At 41.1% G+C, this 21,038-nt stretch overlaps 2 protein-coding genes across 2 annotated transcripts; one reads left to right on the top strand and one right to left on the bottom strand.

Moving 5' to 3' along the window:
• The first annotated feature begins 9,507 nt into the window (after positions 1-9,507).
• On the top strand, positions 9,508-9,918 carry LOC148566192 (uncharacterized). Its single transcript, XM_088487426.1, has one exon. It carries the CDS (start codon positions 9,508-9,510, stop codon positions 9,916-9,918), a length of 411 nt encoding a protein of 136 aa, XP_088343552.1.
• A 4,900-nt stretch (positions 9,919-14,818) lies between these two features.
• On the bottom strand, positions 14,819-15,978 carry LOC148566193 (uncharacterized). Its single transcript, XM_088487427.1, has 2 exons — positions 15,867-15,978; positions 14,819-15,777 (listed from the first exon to the last, which is right to left on the bottom strand). The coding sequence occupies exons 1-2, from the start codon at positions 15,976-15,978 to the stop codon at positions 14,819-14,821; spliced, it is 1,071 nt and encodes a 356-aa protein (XP_088343553.1).
• Positions 15,979-21,038: the final 5,060 nt, after the last annotated feature.

The following is a 21,038-nucleotide window of genomic DNA, read 5'->3' on the forward strand; positions in this document are numbered from 1 at the left end:
ATTTTCTAAAAATCATATCTCCCAAACCACACATCGAAAAATTCTGAAATTTTAGGAGAACAATCTAGACATCTCAAGGTTTCATAGAAAAATAATTTCACTCATTTTAAGTGGCTAGATTGCTCCCAGTTTTGTTCACAAAGTGCTGCCCGAAACTATATAATTCTGCAACATGCAACCTTGGGTTTTAAGAGGTCAAAAATTGATTCCTAACTTTTCACTCACTCTAACCTTGCATTCTAACTTTTTTTTACCTATTGTGACTTATTGGAAAGATTAAATCAGCCACAAGTACTCAGGATTAATAAATCACTATTTTTGTTCACTTTTCACATTTAAGCATACTCATATGAAATAAAAAATTTCTGCATTACTCAACATAGCAATCCAGCCACAGATCACTCAAACAATTCACATATATTATCATTAATTGATTGCATCATATATAACAAATATTCCAAATGGATCAATATTCAAATCAATCTTAAACTTTAACATCATTAATAGTTTCCAGTTCCAAATGGATCAATATTTCAAATCAATCCTAAAATTGTACCTGTCGGTGTTCACAGTTTCAAATGGAGACTCGATCTGGTGGTTACCATTTATGGATGCATTAGATACAACTGGATCTTAATGCTCAATCTGCAGCAAACCAGCAATTCCTCATCATAATAAATCATGTGATCTCGGCCTGAATGAACAAATTAATTCGCCTGAAAGGAGTCAAGAGCAAAATATATGTATCAACTTAATGCTAGAACTCAGAGTGACAATGACTTTAGTGATTTCAACTTGATAAACTTCCTCATTGAATTGATCACTTTCAAAATGATCAAATGGAAGGGAAGAATGACGCAGTAACTCCTTCCTCATAAGATATCCACTAGCAAGGTATTGCTCTAGCCGAGAATATGTGACTGAATCTTCCCTGAAATTTCAGAACAAAATTGGATAGTTTCTTTGGAGATATGTATGTTGTCAATCTTACTCTATACAACATATCATAAGATAGTAGTTACACTTTCATCAGAGATTTGTAGTAGTATGGTGTGGAGGAGGAGGTGTGGAGACTTGTAGACATAAGTAGGTGATGGTGGAGGTGGAGATTTGTAATAATATGCTGGTGGAGGTGGAGACTTATACACATATGTTGGAGATGGTGGAGGAGGTGACTTGTAATAATATGCAGGTGGAGGAGGAGACTTATATACGTAAGTAGGTGATGGTGGAGGAGGTGGTGACTTGTTATAATATGGAGTAGGTGAAGGTTTGTGATTGTGGTGGTGACTGTGTTTTTCACACTCTTCATATGGCTTCTTTGAAACATAAGCAAATGGCTTAGCCTTGACAACAACTTCATACTTGTCCTCGGACTTGAAAAACAAGTGAGTTCCATCATTCAACAAGGTAGGGATGTTGCAGGGTGAATCCTTAAGAGGAGCATGGAGCTTAGCATTGCACTCTGCGGATCCATATTTGACATAATCAAAATCCTTCACAGTCATACTGTACTTTCCATTGATCTTTGTTGTACCATAATGCGCTTTAATGGTTTTACTTCCTACTTCACATGTCACTTCCACAACAACTCCTATGTCATAAAGTTAAAGTTAACATGAATGAAGTATACGCAGAAATCAAATCATAATTCATACTTAAAAAATAATAAAGAAGAATGCATAGAGTAAGATTGACAACATATCTCCAAAGAAACTACCTAATTTTGTTCTGAAATTTCACTGGGGATTCAGTCACATATTCTAGACTAGAGTGACACCTTACTACTGGAAATCTAATGAGGAAGGAGTCACTGCGTCATTCTTCCCATCCATTTGATTATTTTGAAAGTGATCAATTCAATGAGGAAGTTTATCGAGTTAAAAGCACTAAATGGTAAAAAGTTCAACAAAGCTTATTCCAAGACAGTCACTAGTTTAGTATGAGACACAATTAGAAGTCGTCACTACAATTAGAAAGTCCGGACAACATTGTTTCTACAGAAAATGATCATTTTCTAAAAAACATATCTTCCAAACCACACATCAAAAAATTATGAAATTTTAGGAGAACAATCTAGACATTTCAAGGTTTCATCGAAATTAATTACACTTATTTTGAGTGGCTAGATTGCTTCCAGTTTTGTTCACAAAGTGCTGTCCGAAACTACATAATTCTGCAACATGTAACCTTGGGTTTTGAGAGGTCAAAATTGATTCCTAGCTTTTCACTCACTCTAACCTTGCATTCTAACTTTCTTTAACCTATTGTGACTTATTGAAAAGATTAAATCAGCCCCAAGTACTCAGGATTTATAAATAACCATTTTTGTTTACTTTTCACATTTAAGCATACTCATATGAAATAAAAAAATTTCTGCATTACTCAACATAGCAATCCAGAGACAGATCACTCAAACAATTAACATATATTACTATCAATTGATTGCATCAAATATAACAAATAGTCCAAATGGATCAATATTCAAATCAATCTTAAACTTTAACATCATTAATAGTTTAATGGATCAATATTTCAAATCAATCCTAAAATTATACCTGTCGGTGTTCACAGTTTCAAATGGAGACTCGATCTGAGTCATTGGCGGTTACCATTCATGGATGCATTAGATACAACTGGATCTTAGTGCTCAATCTGCAGCAAATCAACAATTCATCATTATAATAAATCATGTGATCTCCGCCTGAATGAACAAATTAATCCGCCTGAAAGGAGTCAAGAGCAAAATATATGTAGTATCAACTTAATGCTAGAACTCAGAGTGACAATGGCTATCGTGCTTTCAACTCGATAAACTTCCTCATTGAATTGATCACTTTCAAAATGATCAAATAGAAGGGAAGAATGATGCAGTAACTATTTCCTCATAAGATCTCCACTAGCAAGGTATTGCTCTAGCCGAGAATATGTGACTGAATCTTCACTGAAATTTTAGAACAAAATTGGGTTGTTTCTTTGGAGATCTGTATGTTGTCAATCTTACTCTATACAACATATCATAAATAGTAGTTTCGCTTTCATCGGAGACTTGTAGTAGTACGGTGTGGAGGAGGAGGTGTAGAGACTTATAGACATAAGTAGGTGATGGTGGAGGTAGAGATTTGTAATAATATGCTGGTGTAGGTGGAGACTTATACACATATGCTGGAGATGGTGGAGAAGGTGGCTTGTAATAATATGTTGGTGGAGGAGGAGACTTATATACTTAAGTGGGTGATGGTGGAGGAGGTGGTGACTTGTTATAATATGGAGTAGGTGAAGGTTTGTGGTTGTGGTGGTGACCGTGTTTTTCACATTCTTCATATGGCTTCTTTGAAACATAAGCAAATGGCTTAGCCTTGAGAACAACTTCATACTTGTCCTCGGACTTGAAAAACAAGTGAGTTCCATCGTTCAACAAGGTAGAAATGTTGCAGGGTGAATCCTTAGGAGGAGCATGGAGCTTAGCCTTGCACACTACGGATGCATATTTGACATAATCAAAATCCTTCACAGTTATACTGTACTTTCTATTGATTTTTGTTGTACCATAATACGCTTTAATGGTTTTACTTCCTACTTCACATGTCACTTCCACAACAGCTCCTGTGTCATAACGTTAAAGTTAACATGAATGAAGTATACACAGTTCATACTTAAAAAATAATAAAGCAGAATGCATAGAGTAAGATTGACAACATATCTCCAAAGAAACTATCCAATTTTGTTCTGAAATTTCACTGGGGATTCAGTCACATATTCTCGAATAGATCAATACCTTGCTAGTGGAGATCTTATGAGGATGGAGTCAGTGCGTCATTCTTCCCTTCCATTTGATCATTTTGAAAGTGATCAATTCAATGAGGAAGTTTATCGAGTTGAAAGCACTAAATGGTAAAAAGTTCAAGAAAGCTTATTCCAAGACCGTCACTAGTTTAGTATGAGACATAATTAGATGTCGTCACTGCAATTAGAAAGTCTGGACAGCATTGTTTCTGCAGAAAATGATCATTTTCTAAAAATCATATCTCCCAAATCACACATCGAAAAATTCTAAAATTTTGGGAGAACATTCTAGACATCTCAAAGTTTCATAGAAAAATAATTTCACTCATTTTGAGTGGCTAGATTGCTTCCAGTTTTTTTCACAAAGTGCTGCCTGAAACTGCATAATTCTGCAACATGTAACCTTGGGTTTTGAGAGGTCAAAATTGATTCCTAGCTTTTCACTCACTCTAACCTTGCATTCTAACTTTCTTTAACCTATTGTGACTTATTGGAAAGATTAAATTAGCCCCAAGTACTCAAGATTTATAAATCACCATTTTTGTTCACTTTTCACATTTAAGCATACTCATATGAAATAAAAAAATTCTGCATTACTCAACATAGCAATCCAGACACAGATCACTCAAACAATTCACATATATTATCATCAATTGATTGCATCATATATAAAAAATAGTCCAAATGGATCAATATTCAAATCAATCTTAAACTTTAACATCATTAATAGTTTCCAGTTCCAAATGGATCAATATTTCAAGTCAATCCTAAAATTGTACCTGTCGGTGTTCACTGTTTCAAATGGAGACTCGATCTGAGTCATTGGCGGTTAACATTCATGGATGCATTTGATACAACTGGATCTTAATGCTCAATCTGCAGCAAATCAACAATTCATCATTATAATAAATCATGTGATCTCCGCCTGAATGAACAAATTAATCCGCCTGAAAGGAGTCAAGAGCAAAATATATGTAGTATCAACTTAATGCTAGAACTCAAAGTGACAATGGCTATCGTGCTTTCAACTCGATAAACTTCCTCATTGAATTGATCACTTTCAAAATGATCAAATAGAAGGGAAGAATGATGCAGTAACTATTTCCTCATAAGATCTCCACTAGCAAGGTATTGCTCTAGCCGAGAATATGTGACTGAATCTTCACTGAAATTTCAGAACAAAATTGGGTTGTTTCTTTGGAGATCTGTATGTTGTCAATCTTACTCTATACAACATATCATAAGATAGTAGTTTCGCTTTCATCGGAGACTTGTAGTAGTACGGTGTGGAGGAGGAGGTGTAGAGACTTATAGACATAAGTAGGTGATGGTGGAGGTAGAGATTTATAATAATATGCTGGTGGAGGTGGAGACTTATACACATATGCTGGAGATGGTGGAGGAGGTGACTTCTAATAATATGCAGGTGGAGGAGGAGACTTATATACATAAGTGGGTGATGGTGGAGGAGGTGGTGACTTGTCATAATATGGAGTAGGTGAAGGTTTGTGATTGTGGTGGTCACTGTGTTTTTCACATTCTTCATATGGCTTCTTTGAAACATAAGCAAATGGCTTAGCCCTGAGGACAACTTCATACTTGTCCTCGGACTTGAAAAATAAGTAAGTTCCATCGTTCAACAAGGTAGGGATGTTGCAGGGTGAATCCTTAGGAGGAGCATGGAGCTTAGCCTTGCACACTGCGGATCCATATTTGACATAATCAAAATCCTTCACAGTTATATTGTACTTTCCATTGATCGTTGTTGTACCATAATGCACTTTAATGGTTTTACTTCCTACTTCACATGTCACTCCTGTGTCATAATGTTAAAGTTAACATGAATGAAGTATACGCAGAAATCAAATCATAATTCATACTTAAAAAACAATAAAGCAGAATGCATAGAGTAAGATTGACAACGTATCTCCAAAGAAACTACCTAATTTTATTATGAATTTTCACTGGGGATTCAGTCACGTATTCTCGACTAGAGCAACACCTAGATAGTGGAGATCTTATGAAGAAGGAGTCACTGCGTCATTCTTCCCTTCCATTTGATCATTTTGAAAGTGATCAATTCAATGAGGAAGTTTATTGAGTTGATAGCACTAAATGGTAAAAAGTTCAAGAAAGCTTATTCCAAGACAGTCACTAATTTAGTATGAGACACAATTAGAAGTCGTCACTGCAATTAAAAAGTCCAAACTACGTTGTTTCTACAGAAAATGATCATTTTCTAAAAATCATATCTCCCAAATCACACATCAAAAAATTCTAAAATTTTAGCGAAACAATCTAGACATCTCAAGGTTTCATAGAAAAATAATTTCACTCATTTTGAGTAGCTAGATTGCTCCCAGTTTTGTTAACAAAGTGCTGCCTGAAACTGCATAATTCTGCAACATGTAACCTTGGATTTTGAGAGGACAAAAATTGATTCCTAGCTTTTCACTCACTCTAACCTTGCATTCTAACTTTCTTTTACCTATTGTGACTTATTGGAAAGATTAAATTAGCCCCAAGTACTCTGGATTAGTAAATCATTATTTTTGTTCACTTTTCACATTTAAGCATACTCATATGAAATAAAAAAATTCTGCATTACTTAACATAGCAATCCAGCCACAGATCACTCAAACAATTCACATATATTATCCTCAATTGATTGCACCATATATAACAAATAGTGCAAATGGATCAATATTCAAATCAATCTTAAACTTTAAAATCATTAATAGTTTCCAGTTCTAAATGGATCAATATTTCAAATCAATCCTAAAATTGTACCTGTCGGTGTTCACAGCTTCAAATGGAGACTCGATCTGAGTCATTGGCGGTTACCATTCATGGATGCATTAGAAGCAACTGGATATTAATGCTCAATCTGCAGCAAATCAGCAACTCATCATCATAATAAATCATGTGATCTCGGCCTGAATGAACAAACTAATCCGCCTGAAAGGAGTCAAGAGGAAAATATATGTATCAACTTAATGCTAAAACTCAGAGTGACAATGGCTTTAGTGCTTTTAAATCGATAAACTTCCTCATTGAATTGATCACTTTCAAAATGATCAAATGGAAGGGAAGAATGACACAGTAACTCCTTCCTCATAAGATCTCCACTAGCAAGGTATTGCTCTAGCCGAGAATATGTGACTGAAACTTCACTGAAATTTCAGAACAAAATTGGGTAGTTTCTTTGGAGATATGTATGTTGTTAATCTTACTCTATACAACATATCATAAGATAGTAGTTTCGCTTTCATCGGAGACTTGTAGTAGTATGGTGTGGAGGAGAAGGTGTGGAGACTTATAGACATGAGTATGTGATGGTGGAGGTGGAGATTTGTAATAATATGCTGATGGAGGTGGAGACTTATACACATATGCTGTAGATGGTGGAGGAGGTGACTTGTAATAATATGCAGGTGGAGGAGGAAACTTATATACGTAAGTGGGTGATGGTGGAGGAGGTGGTGACTTGTTATAATATGGAGTAGGTGAAGGTTTGTGATTGTGGTGGTGACTGTGTTTTTCACATTCTTCATATGGCTTCTTTGAAACATAAGCAAATGGCTTAGCCTTGAGGAAAACTTCATACTTGTCCTCAAACTTGAAAAACAAGTGAGTTCCATCGTTCAACAAGGTAGGGATGTTGCAGGGTGAATCCTTAGGAGGAGCATGGAGCTTAGCCTTGCACACTGCGGATCCATATTTGACATAATCAAAATCCTTCACAGTTATACTGTACTTTCCATTGATCTTTGTTGTACCATAATACGATTTAATGGTTTTACTTCCTACTTCACATGTCACTTCCACAACAGCTAATGTGTCATAATGTTAAAGTTAGCATGAATGAAGTATACGCAGAAATGAAATAATAATTCATACTTCAAAAACAATAAAACAGAATGCATGGAGTAAGATTGACAACATATCTCCAAAGAAACTACCTAATTTTGTTCTGAAATTTCACTGGGGATTCAGTCACATATTCTCGACTAGAGCAACACCTTGCTAGTGGAGATCTTATGAGGAAAGAGTCACTGCGTCATTCTTCCCTTCCATTTGATCATTTTGAAAGTGATCAATTCAATGAGGAAGTTTATCGAGTTGAAAGCACTAAAGCCATTGTCACTCTGAGTTCTAGCATTGAGTTGATACATATATTTTGCTCTTGGTTTCTTTTAGACTGGTTAGTTTGTTGACTCAGGCCGAAATTACATGATTTATATTTTAGTTTTGCTTCCTTCACTTGTTTGAACCCTATTTATAGATGCTAGTGCGTGCATTCTCCATCAATCTTGTTCCTTTTTATCCCCTTATATTTTTATTTATTATTATGTACTTTAAAGTTTAAACCCACTCTAAGATGGGTAAAAGAAATAGGAACATTGCATTTTCTGTAAAGTTGTGCTATACAACAAATAGGTAACTCACGTTTGTGACTTTAACTCCGTAACCTTTAAATTTTAATAAACTTGACTCATCCTTAAACGCTCTTTACTAAGTATGGAGTGCTGCACACTTTGTTAATTCATTAAATCTGAACTCTTCATTATAAAAATATTAAAAAAATATGTAATAATAATTAAATTTTCTGATAATTGAGGAATATTTTTCTTCTTTATATCAATTCCTGAAGAACTTTCATCACCAGATTGTGAAAAAGATTATGCAACGGCAAAGATACGCACCTTCTTGGATTCCTCATTGGAAAATGATGATCCCACAAAGCCACCAATAATTGAGAAAAATGAAAAACCCTACATACATACATACCCTTATCAAGTTATCATCATCAATTCATCATAATAATTCTTTAACAGTTGGAGTTATTATAGAATTTAAGGTTTGAAAGCTCTAATTTTCGTACATAAATTAATCAATCAGTGAAGATGATAATTTAACCAAACCTAATATATGTTGTTGCTTAATTATTCCACATGGCATGAGTAAACGTCAAACGGATAATATCTACATACATGGTCATGGACTCATCACTCATGAGTCATTAGTAATGAAATTCTTTCTCGGCTTCTCTTACTATCTTACAACAACTTATAAAAATTGCTTAGAAGAATGATTATATATATGGATCCACCATGTTTTCTTCTTGCATACAAATTTTTAAGTAATCACTTTTATTTTCACACCTTGAATTCAATGAGCAAAATATACAACAACATTCTAAAGACTCAGAAAGCCTTTATTTTTAAAATGCAGTCCAATTTTCTTTAAAGACTACATAAAACTTAACCTGCTAACTAAATAAAATAAAGTTGAAAAATCCATAAATTAAATTAAATATTCAAATAAATAACTCAAAATTTAAACTAATAGTTTAATATTGAATAATACTTGCTATATTGCACTTTTTAAAACAAAGTTGTTAACATTTTTCTCTATGCCATTAAACCTAATGTCAACCAAAATTAATAATAATATAGTCTTATAAAGTAAAAAATGTCTCTTTATCTTCTGAAATGCATATAAAAAATTATATATAAAAATGTGAAAAAAATTTTAAAAATTACAAAATAACAATGATCATATTGTAAAGTCATGTTATGCAATATATAGATGAATTTAAAAAAGATAAAACTGCAGACGAAGAATGACTTAAACGCGACATTGATAATAGGGGTCACCCCGTTCCACCGCTCCATACTCGAGGTCCGGCTGCCAAAGCATTTTGACAAGCCGACGGACATGAGGTACGATGGAACACAGGACCCCCTGGAGCATCTAACGGCCTTCGAGGTCAGGATGAACTTAGAAGGAGTAGGAGATGAGGTAAGATGTCGCGCCTTCCCGGTTACTCTGTCGGGGCCTGCAATACGGTGGTTCAATAACCTCCCGCAGGGCTCGGTGACCCAATTCTCCGACATCAGCCATGCCTTCCTGGCTCAATTCACAACCAGGATCGCAAAAGCCAAGCACCCGATCAATCTGCTAGGGGTGACCCAAAGAGCCGGGGAGTCGACCCGGAAGTACTTGGACCGTTTCAATGACGAGTGCTTGGAAATTGACGGTTTGACGGACTCGGTGGCGAGTTTATGCTTGACGAATGGGCTCCTGAATGAGGATTTCAGGAAGCACCTTACTACAAAGCCAGTCTGAACAATGCAGGAGATCCAGTGCGTGGCTAAGGAGTATATCAACGACGAGGAAGTAAGCCGGGTCGTGGCTGCCAATAAACAGCAACCCGCCTACAACCAAGCCCGGCACCACGAAAGCAGAGAGAAAACTAGGGAACACGCCAGGGACCACACCAAGGACGGCGGCCCGAGCAAAGCCTCGAAGCCATTCCCCCGAATCGGAAAATTCACCAATTACACCCCCTCACGGCACCGATCACGGAAGTCTACCAACAAATAGCAGAGAGGGGGATACTGACGAAACCCCGACCTCTGAAGGGCAGGACGGGTGGAGACAAGAGCCTCTACTGCGAATATCATAAGGGATACGGACACAAAACCCAAGACTGCTTCGACCTAAAGGACGCCCTGGAGCAGGCAATCAGGGACGAAAAACTTGTCGATTTCTCCCACCTTATAAGGGAGCCGAGGAGACGCAATCGGGATCATGAAGGCGAAGACAAATCCCGGGCGGCAAGACAACGCCGAGAACCAGAGAGGGGCGACCACGATCTCACGGTGGTGAACGTAGTAACAGCGAGAAACTCCGCCCCAAGGTCGAAATCAGCACAGAAAAAAGACGCCAAGGTCCTTGCAGTCTCCTCCTCGTCTGCCAGAAGTTCTCGGGTACTCCCATCCATTTCCTTTGTTCCCGAAGACCGATGGTTCGATGAGATGCCAGAAAGTCCCCCCATGGTCATCACGGCCAGGGTCGGAACCGGCCTCGTCAAGCGGATCCTGGTGGATACGGGGGCAGACTCGAACATCATGTTTCGGAATGTCTTTGATGCCCTAGGACTACGAGATACCGATCTGGCGACCCACCCACACGGTGTGGTAGGATTGGGAGACCACTTCATCAAGCCGGATGGAATCATCTCGCTCCCAACCTCCGTGGGGCAAGGGCAAAAGCGAAGGACCGTGATGGCCGATTTTGTAATCTTACGAGATTCTACAGCTTACAATATTATCTTGGGGAGGAAAACCATCAACGACCTGGGGGCCGCCATTAGTACGAAGCTGCTCGTGATGAAGTTTGTTGTTGATGACGGATCCGTAGGATCCATCAGAGGAGACTTGGAAACGGCGGTCGCCTGCGACCACGCCAGCCTCTCTCTCAGGAAAAAGTCCAAAGAAGCTTCAGGAGTTTTTCTCGCCGACCTGGACGCCAGGATACAAGATAAGCCCAGACCTAAGCCAGAAGGGGACTTGGAGAAATTCAGGGTTGGTGAGGGGGACGAGAAGTTCACGTTTATAAACAGAAACCTTCCCCATGAATTGAAAGAGCCTCTGATGGAGATGATCAGAGCCAATGCCGACCTCTTCGCTTGGACGCCAGCCGACATGCCAGGGATAGATCCCCAACTCATGTCACACCATCTGGCCGTCAAACCAGAAGCCAGGCCAGTGGCCCAAAGGAAGAGAAAGATGTCGCAAGAAAGGGCAGAGGAGGTGGCCAGGCAGGCGGCCAGCCTCCTTGAAGCGGGGTTCATCCTAGAATTGGACTACTCGACCTGGCTGTCGAACGTAGTTTTGGTGAAGAAACATAATGGGAGGTGGAGAAGGTGTGTAGACTACTCTGACCTCAATAAGGCATGTCCTAAGGACTGCTACCCCTTGCCCAATATTGACGCACTCGTCGACGCAGCGGCGGGGTACCGGTATCTGAGCTTCATGGACGCCTATTCTGGGTACAACCAGATACCGATGCACCGACCCGACGAGGAAAAAACGGCATTCATAACGCCAGGAGGGACCTATTGCTACAAAGTAATGCCATTTGGTCTAAAAAACGCTGGCGCCACATACCAGAGATTGATGAACAAGATATTCAGTGAACTAATAGGCAAGACAGTGGAAGTCTACGTGGACGACATCCTCGCAAAAACCACACGACCAGACGATCTCCTGAGCGACCTGAGGGGCGTATTTGCGTCCCTCCGGCAACACGGTATGAGGCTTAACCCACTCAAATGCGCCTTTGCTATGGAGGCCGGGAAGTTCCTGGGATTCATGATCACCCAAAGAGGGGTAGAAGCGAACCCCGAGAAGTGCCAAGCGATTCTCCAGATGAAGAGCCCGGGTTGTATCAAAGACGTCCAACGATTGGCCGAAAGGCTGACGGCTCTATCCCGTTTTCTCGGTGCATCGGCAGCAAAAGCCCTACCCTTCTTCAATCTGATGAAAAAGGGAATAGCATTCGAATGGACCCCGGCGTGCGAGGAGGCATTCAACCACTTCAAGGAGATCCTAGCAGCGCCTCCTGTGCTCGGAAAGCCCAAGGCCGGAGAATCACTCTACCTCTACCTGGCAGTAACAGAGGAAGCGCTCGCAGCGGTGCTTGTAAGAGAAGAAGGGAAAACTCAGCAGCCGGTCTACTTCGTCAGTAGGGCTCTGCAAGGAGCCGAGCTGAGGTACAGCAAACTGGAAAAGCTGGCATTTACGCTCCTAACTTCCTCCCGAAGGTTAAGGCAATACTTCCAGAGTCACCGTATAGTCGTGAGGAAGGACCAGGCAATTCGCCAAGTACTACAAAAACCTGACTTGGCTGGTAGGATGATGACCTGGGCCATCGAGCTTTCCCAATACGACTTGCAGTACGAGCCCCGGCACGCAATCAAGGCCCAGGCAATGGCAGACTTTTTGGTTGAGGTAACGGGTGATCCCCCCGAGGAAACGGGAACACTTTGGAGGCTCCACGTGGACGGGGCCTCCAACCAAACGTCCGGGGGAGCAGGGGTCATCTTAGAAAGCCCGGCAGGAATCATATACGAGCAATCGACCAAGTTCGAGTTCCCTGTGTCGAACAATCAAGCGGAATATGAAGCTCTCTTAAGCGGACTAATGCTAGCGCGGGAAGTCGGGGCGTCGAAGGTCGACGTATGCAGTGATTCACAGGTCGTCACCTCACAGGTAAACGGAAGCTACCAAGCCCGGGACCCCCTCCTACAAAAATACTTGGAAAAGGTTAAAGAAATGACGAGTCAGTTCCAAGAGGTCATGATCCAACACGTCCCAAGAGAAAGGAACACACGGGCGGACCTCCTGTCCAAACTAGCGAGCACAAAGCCAGGGGCGGGTAACCAGTCTCTCATTCAGGGCATGGCGAAGGAGCCAACGGTCGCCCTCCATCTGACGGAGTTAAGCCCCTCGTGGTTGGACCCCATTATAAACTTCCTGGAGCTCGGTAAATTGCCTGACGATGAGAAGGCTGCCAAAACACTGAGAAGGGAGGCGGCCAGATATGCAATCATACAAGGACAACTGTTCAGAAAGGGGCTCAGCCAGCCCCTATTGAAGTGCTTGCATCCCGACCAGACGGACTACGTACTTAGAGAAGTCCACGAGGGATGCTGCGGCCACCATATCGGGGGCAAAGCCCTAGCAAGGAAGCTCATCCGAGCTGGATACTATTGGCCATCAATGATGAAGGACTCCAAGGAATTCGTTAGAAAGTGCGTAAAGTGTCAACAAAACGCCAATTTCCACAAGGCACCGGCCTCTGAACTGAGCCTTCTGACGACCACACGACCTTTCGCTCAATGGGGAATCGACCTCCTGGGACCCTCCCCGGTTGGCCCAGGACAAGTCAAGTATCTCATAGTGGCCATCGACTACTACGCCAAATGGATAGAGGCCGAACCACTAGCCAGCATATCCTCCTCTAATTGCAGGAAATTCATGTGGAGACAGGTGATAACCCGATTCGGGATCCCGGATATCATCATCTCGGATAACGGAACACAATTCACTGACAAGAAATTCACGGAATTCCTCACCGGCCTAGGGGTAAAACAAAAATTTCCTCAGTGGAACACCCCCAGACGAACGGACAAGTGGAGTCCGCAAACAAGATCATCCTACTCGGCCTCAAGAAGCGCCTAGACAACAAGAAAGGCGCATGGGCCGACGAGGTCGCTTTGGTCCTGTGGTCCTACCGAACAACCGAGCAAAGCGCTACGGGGGAAACCCCTTTTCGCCTAACATACGGGGTCGACGCCGTGATACCCGTCGAAATCAGCGAACCGAGCCCGCGGCTACTGCTCGCAGGTGTGGACGAAGCGGTAGAAAAGGACCTGGTTGAGGAGACGAGGGAGATGGCCCATTTGTCAGAAGCGGCATTGAAGCAAAGAATAGCCCTGCGCTACAACGCTAGAGTCCTTAGGAGGGATTTTGGAGAAAGAGACCTCGTCTTGCGACGCAACGACGTCGGTCTGCCGACTCTTGGGGAAGGGAAGCTGGCGGCAAACTGGGAAGGTCCCTACAGAATTAGAGAGGTGCTTGGCAAGGGTGCCTACAAACTCGAGAGACTTGACGGCAAAGAAATCCCTAGAACGTGGAACGCAGGTAATCTAAGAAGATTCTACTCCTGACTCGGGCAAACCGACCAGGAGGCCTAGCGGACTTATGTATGCTTGCTCTGATTGACATGTTAATTTCTAGTCACTTTTTAGCCATTTACTCTTATTGAATACTTGCCATATTAACGAGCTTGCCTAGCTGATGATTAATTCTCACTTGTCAAAACATCCTCCTTCTTATCTGTTACTTCCCAATACGCGTTTCACAACAATTGCGTCCTAAAACGGCAGCCCAGGACTGATCACCCCGGGAGCCAAATAGACCATAGCCACGATTAACGCAGCGACAACACGACCAAATCGGTCCGAATCATTACCAACATAAAGACGACAAAACGGGCACAAGCAATAAGCCCATCACGAAAAAGCGTTAACGAAAATAATACGACGAGCAAGGCGAAAGATTGTAACGGCCACTCGGCCAAACGACCAACCTAACATAAACGTTACGGAAGTGTCAAATTACAAAACACGCAACAAACGTTCAACAAATCTACATCAAAATGTCTAAGTTAAAAGAAGTCACTTCCTAGGCATGTCGACAACCTTGCCGTCTTGGATCATTTTGAAGACCCCAATAGCCGATGTGTCGAAGTCGGGAGCTACGATCTTCACTTGGGCTTTCAGAGCATCTTCAGTCATAGAAATCGCACTCTTCCCTTGCTCTTTGGTCGCTTTCAGCTTCTTCCGGAGCTCCTCGACCTCGACTTTAACGGCTTTAGCCGACGACACGGCTTGGTCACGTTCTTTCTCCAAGAGTGCTACCCGACCCTGAGCGGCGTTCAGCTGGCTCTCCAAGGTCATCTCCCGCTCAGCTAAACGGGCCACCGTCTCGTCGGAAGCCTTCAATTTTTCCTCGGCAGACGTCGCCTTTTCGTCGGACGCCTTGAGTTTCTCCCCCATCTCAGACAACTGGCTCTGAAGCAGCTCAACCTGCACCTTGAAGTCATTGTTTGCCTTGGCAGAGGACTCGAGCTTCCTCCGAAGGGACTGCATTCCCGACAACTCGAATTCAGCCTTTCGAGCTATCACGGCCCCCCGGAGCAAAGTCCGATACATCCATCTCGCCTGCCCGGCAAGATCGGTACCGTGGAAATGCTCCTCTGTCCCAGGAATCAGCTGCGAGTCAATAAAAGTTGTGGCATCAAAATTCCTCTCCATGATGGTGAGAGCCCCCTCCGGGCTCGAAGACGCCCTCCGCCTCTTAGGGGTGTGGATGAGCTCCACATCGTTGTCTTCTGGAGGAACAGAGGGCGAGTGCCCGCCAACGATGACCTCGGGAGGGGGAGAAGCGTGCGCCCCCTCTTGGTTCTCACCCATCATCTCGGTATCCTGGGGAGGGGCCTTAGTCTGGTCCTCCTTCTCCTCGGAGGGTCCAGCCGATTTCCCGGCATCCTTCTCCGCGGCCTTCTCGTTATCACTTTCTTCGAAGAAGGTCTTCATCAGGTTCTCAAGACCCGTCACTGTAGCAGACATCTCCACTGCAACAAACGGACAAACACGTTAGCCGTTAGATCAGATAAAACAAAGAATAATAAACATCACAAAAATACAAAACAAGAAGACTCACGGATATAGCTCCTGGCGGCCTCCCGTTCACCCATAAGGAGATGAGGGTTCACGGGGTTCTTCTCAAAAAGAGCAAATAGCACATCGGCTATTTGCTTATCTACCGAGGACATCCTCTTATACGTTACCTTAATAAAAGGATTTGACCCCTCCCCAAAGCTCCAGTAAGTGGGGATGAGGCGCTCTCCCTCCAAGGATAACCAAAAAGGATGCCGACCTCTAACGGGACGGACTTTGAAAAACTTATCTTTAAACCCGTGGTAGGAATCCTCGAACAGACCAAAGATTCTCCTACCCTGGGCGGACCGGAAAGAAAGGAACCCTTTCCTCGCCTTCCCTTGTTTGGAAGGATTGGTAAGGTTGAAGAAGAAAAGGAAGACATCCACCGACACCGGCAGTTCGAGATACTCGCACACCATCTCAAAACAGCGGATAGAAGCCCAACTGTTCGGGTGGAGCTGCGACGGAGACACAGATATCCGATTTAAGAGTGACATCTGGAACTCGAAAAACGGAAGGCGAACCCCAACCTGGGTGAACATAGATTTGTAAAACCAAATCCAGTCGGCAATACGGGGAGAGTGAAGATTGACCTCGTAAAGCCGCTCATGGGGGGCAGGCACGAAGGTCTCATAATTGGCCTCTTCATCTGTTCCCCCGCACAAGTACCCGGCCTGCCGGAACTCCGTCAATTCCGCCAGATCCATCTGGTTTGGCGAATTCTTTACATCCGAGGTTACCCAGGCGTACGGATCATAGCTGGCCGCGGAGGGGGAAGCCCGGGAGACAACACGAGGCATACCTACAGCGGGGTACCACTCCGTTAGTCTACGAGATCGGGAGCCCGGAAAATACCCAGAAACTATAATTCATCCTACTGAACAGTTAAGATCAAAGTATGGACCAAGCAACCCACCTAAAAATCTACCCTGGAATGGTACCCCTGCCCTAATACTCTACCTATCATCAGAAAGCCATATAGCAACATAACAGTAAAAATGGAGAAACAAACACATACAACAAGCACGCAAGAACAAAACAGAAAAGAGAAGGATTCTAGAAATACCTGAATTAATCGAAGGAACTTGAAAGTGGTTGGAGAAGCACAAAGAACCTCGAACAAGTGGTTGATGAGGCACAAAAACGCTTGAAACGGAGGAAATTTGGATATCAGGGAGAAAAAAAGTGGGAATAGCAAAAGTGGGAACAAAAGAAATAAGAAACTGTTTAAAAACCGCAGCACGAAGCGCAAAGAGGCCAGGGGTAAAAAGGTCTTTGCACGCGGGATTTTAGTAACCCATTATGAGCATTCAATGCTCAGCGTGAAGAACGAAGCGACGAAACGGTCGCCTTGGCAACCAAGAGACACGCGCGCAGGGAGCACGTCACCCCCGCGAACAACCGATCTGGCGACAACACACGAACGAGGAAATCACGCGCCATCGATGTCTCCCACGAACATCACTGGCGCGTTGGGGGCACTGTTACGGCCTGGCCCAGAGTCCTTGCGGGTCGACCCGACCCGGATGCCACCCGAACCGGACACATGCCCCACAACGACCTCGGACACGCGTCCAGTACAGCTCATGCACAGCTGGGGGGTAACCTCCCTGGAAACATGGGCCTGCTCTCATCGGGCCCACCTCTGACAGGTATATAAAGGGGGAGGCTTGCACTCCCCCAGAGGTACGTCACATACTCTATCACCTTATCCGCCTGCACACCCTACTGACAAGAGCGTCGGAGTGTCTTTGCAGGTGGCACCCCCCTCTCTCTCACTTGAAGTACTCGGGACCTTGCACTCCGCTAGCCGACAGTCCACGACTCGACGAGCCCCAATCATCATCTCGGATCACAACCCGAACCGTTCAGTAACCGACCTACCGAACAATGCTCTTATAAGGATGTCAAGGGGTAGAAAAATTTGTTGGAAGGGAACACGAAGAAGAGAAAGAAATAGCAAAAGAAGTTGACGAGTTCTTTCGTGAAATATATATATATATATATAGTAGCAGGCGGCATCCCCGCCACCCACTTCCTCCCTTTCTTCCCCCTGTCTCGCCATACTAGCAACTTGATTAGCTACTAGTTACTAGAATCGTTCAAACATCAAACAGTAAGTAAGCAATGCATACTTCTTTCCTAGTCTAGTGGATCTGCATAGCAGAGCAATATATATATATATATATATATATATATATATATATATATATATATATATATATATATATATGCGTGGACTTTTTGACTTTTGACCTCAGCTTACTTACACTTACACCATTAGTCCATTATACGTACAGTACTTATTATTAAGACAAAATTTTACTTCTCTCTTTTAGGAAAGGTTACATTTCTCTTTTTTCTATTTATAAGATAAGATGTATATTTTCTTTTTTTTATAATTTTTTAAAAATTTTTTCTTTAATTTAATTTAAATTTTTTGTGTTAATAATTTTTTTATATTTTATTATTAATTTTTTGATCAATATATATTATTTTAATATTAAAAAAAATATTAATAAGATCATTTTTTAATATTAATATATATTAATTATTATACATTTATAAGATTTTTTTATTTAATGTTAAAATAATATATATTGATATTAAAAAATTAATAATAAAATATAAAAAAATTATTAACAAAAATTTTGATAAAATAATAATTTAATAATTACAAAATTATTAAAAAATAATTTAATTATTAAATTTTTTAAAAAATATTTTGATAAAAATATAATTTAATTAATAAAAAATAATTTATTAAATAATAATTTGATAAGCAAAATTTAATAATAAAAAATAAAATTTTTGTTAAAAAGTATTTTTTTAAAAAATAATTTTTTTTAAATAGATAAAGTTAAAATTAATTAATACAAAAAATTTAAAATAGGTTAAAAAGGATGTTTTTTAAAAGTTATAAGTTAGGAAAATGTACATTTTATAAATAGAGGGAAGGAGAGTGTCATTTTAACATCTCGTAAAGAAGGAGAATAAATTTTTTTCTATTATTAAATATTAATTAACGTAATATTATATAACTAATAAAATTTATTATTTTTAATTATCAGTATTTAAATTTTAAATTATAATAATATAAAAGTAAAATATAAATTAAATAATATCTAATATTAATAAAAAAATATTAATTCTGACGCGTCATTAGTGATAGGAATATACCGAGTGAGGAGTGTGTGCGCGCCTTTGGAGACAAGTTTACCTGTGTATCTACTACTACTGCCTCTTCATTAGATTATTCATGTCATCACTTCACTACATTTAAAAGGACAAAATATTATTATTTTTAATTGAGTAAATGCTCTTTCCGGTTCCTAACCTGATGGACTTTCCACCTCCTAAGAAATCTAAAAATTCAAATCGGTCTAGATCTACTTTGATATATGTACGTTCCAGTCCCTGCAACCGATTTCGAGCAGGTCACTTGCTGATGTGTCAGTAACTTGTCCACGTGAGTTTCTCTCCTTCATAATTGAGACAAATTGCCCCTGGACCTTTGTTGAAACGTTGCGTTTCATAAAGAGCGTTATTTCATAAAACACCTTCCTCTCCCTCATCATTTACATTTTCCTTTAATTCTGAAAACCTTTCTCCTTCCCTCCAAAAGAGCGTTACGTTGAGGACGTGCGAGCGTGTTGCACCACTGTGTGGGAAGACATTGACTGCATTTGGCATGTTTCTTTGAAAAGGTAAGGAATGCTTCGTTCTCTTCGACTTACTTTATCTTTTATTGTAGTCAAGTTGAGGAGTGTGTCAGATAGTGGGAGTGAAATTAGCTTTGATAACCCAGTTCTCCTCTGCATGGTGATTATAGGTGGATGGGGTGAAGCACTAGCTTTGTTTGATGAGTTAGGATTGTAGCGAAACTATAATAGTGATGTTAACTTTGAAAGTTTTTACCTTTGTGTTTACTGATGAGTTAAGAATTCTTAACTGATAGACATTATAGTCTATTTATTCTTGATTAAGTTTGAAGTTTAGCTCTGTTACTGAGTTGTGGTTTGAATTTTTACAGATGTCTGTGTTTGTTGTCCCTGTTTTTCACCATGGTGGGAGATTAAAGAAAGATTCAAATGGAGTGTTACGGTATGTAGATGGAAAGATTGAGAAATTTCCACCCATGGATGTTGATTTTGTCAACAAGAAGGACTTGAAAGAACTCTTCAGGGGATTAGGTTATCCAGAATACAAAGAAATTTACTGGCTTGATCCAGCGGCAAGAAACTTGGAGTTTGGGCTTCATATCCTTAAGGGTGACCAGGATATTAATGACATGTGTGAAGCCACCCTAAGTTGTCCAGATAGAAATGAGTTCTACATTTACTTTGAGCACCCAGTAAGTCAACCAATGGCAGTCGAACCAGAGCCAGAACCAGAGGAAGAGCCCGTTGTGTTCACAGATGATTCTTCATCGGATGACGGATACGAGAGTGCCGAAGATGAGGCCTACAAGCCTCCTCCTCCTGGTTATGAGACTGATAGTAGTGATATTGAATCGCCAAAAAGACATGAAAAAAAATAAAGAAAAAAGCATCGGTGTCTCCATCAATCAAGAAGAAAGTGTCACCTAAGAAAAATGGTAAGAAATCGTCAAAGAGGTATACCGGGAGGAGGAGGAAGAGACGTGTGCTATATGGTGAATCTAGTAAAGGAAATTGAACTGAGACACCTCCGAGTGGGTTGGGTTCTTCCCAAGGGCCAGTAGAAACAGATATGGAAGGGCCAGTAAAAGATGAATTAGGAGGTCCAGTAGACATACCATAGTTCTTAACTTTTTTTTTAAACACAAAAGATGCAGTTTTGGAGCCCATATGTGATTTACTATTGTTTTACCAGGTTTCAGGAACTGATCAAACTGCTCCAATGAATCAGGCCACAACTCAGGTTCCAAAGGCTCATCCCCCTTCTGCAGCTCCAAAGTTTAGGCCCAAACAGAGTGTAAGAAAGCCCCCAGGTCCTCCAGTGTAGCCCAACACACCTGCTCACAATTTACAAGCCCAACCAGAAGGACAAGGCTTACAAAGAACCTCTCTTGCAATATCCAATGAAACTCTGGCAGCAGCTAGTACTGGGACCTCATCAAGGCTATTCAAGTTCATTCCAACTCCAGGAATGAAGCCTCCACAAAAAAAAAAAAAAAAACAGTAAAAGAACT

Source organism: Arachis ipaensis, chromosome B5 (assembly GCF_059453495.1).
Source record: "Arachis ipaensis isolate K30076 ecotype BB chromosome B5, ASM5945349v1, whole genome shotgun sequence".
In the NCBI taxonomy this organism is placed as follows: domain Eukaryota; kingdom Viridiplantae; phylum Streptophyta; class Magnoliopsida; order Fabales; family Fabaceae; genus Arachis; species Arachis ipaensis.

What these genes read in the sequence shown, in the direction of transcription:
- LOC148566192 (XM_088487426.1), top strand. Translation starts at nt 9,508, where the DNA reads ATGAGGTACGATGGAACACAGGACCCCCTGGAGCATCTAACGGCCTTC.
- LOC148566193 (XM_088487427.1), bottom strand. Translation starts at nt 15,978, where the DNA reads ATGTCCTCGGTAGATAAGCAAATAGCCGATGTGCTATTTGCTCTTTTT. An exon ending in GGCCGCCAGGAGCTATATCC is followed by an intron (nt 15,778 to 15,866) that starts GTGAGTCTTCTT and finishes CGTTTGTTGCAG; the next exon opens with TGGAGATGTCTGCTACAGTG.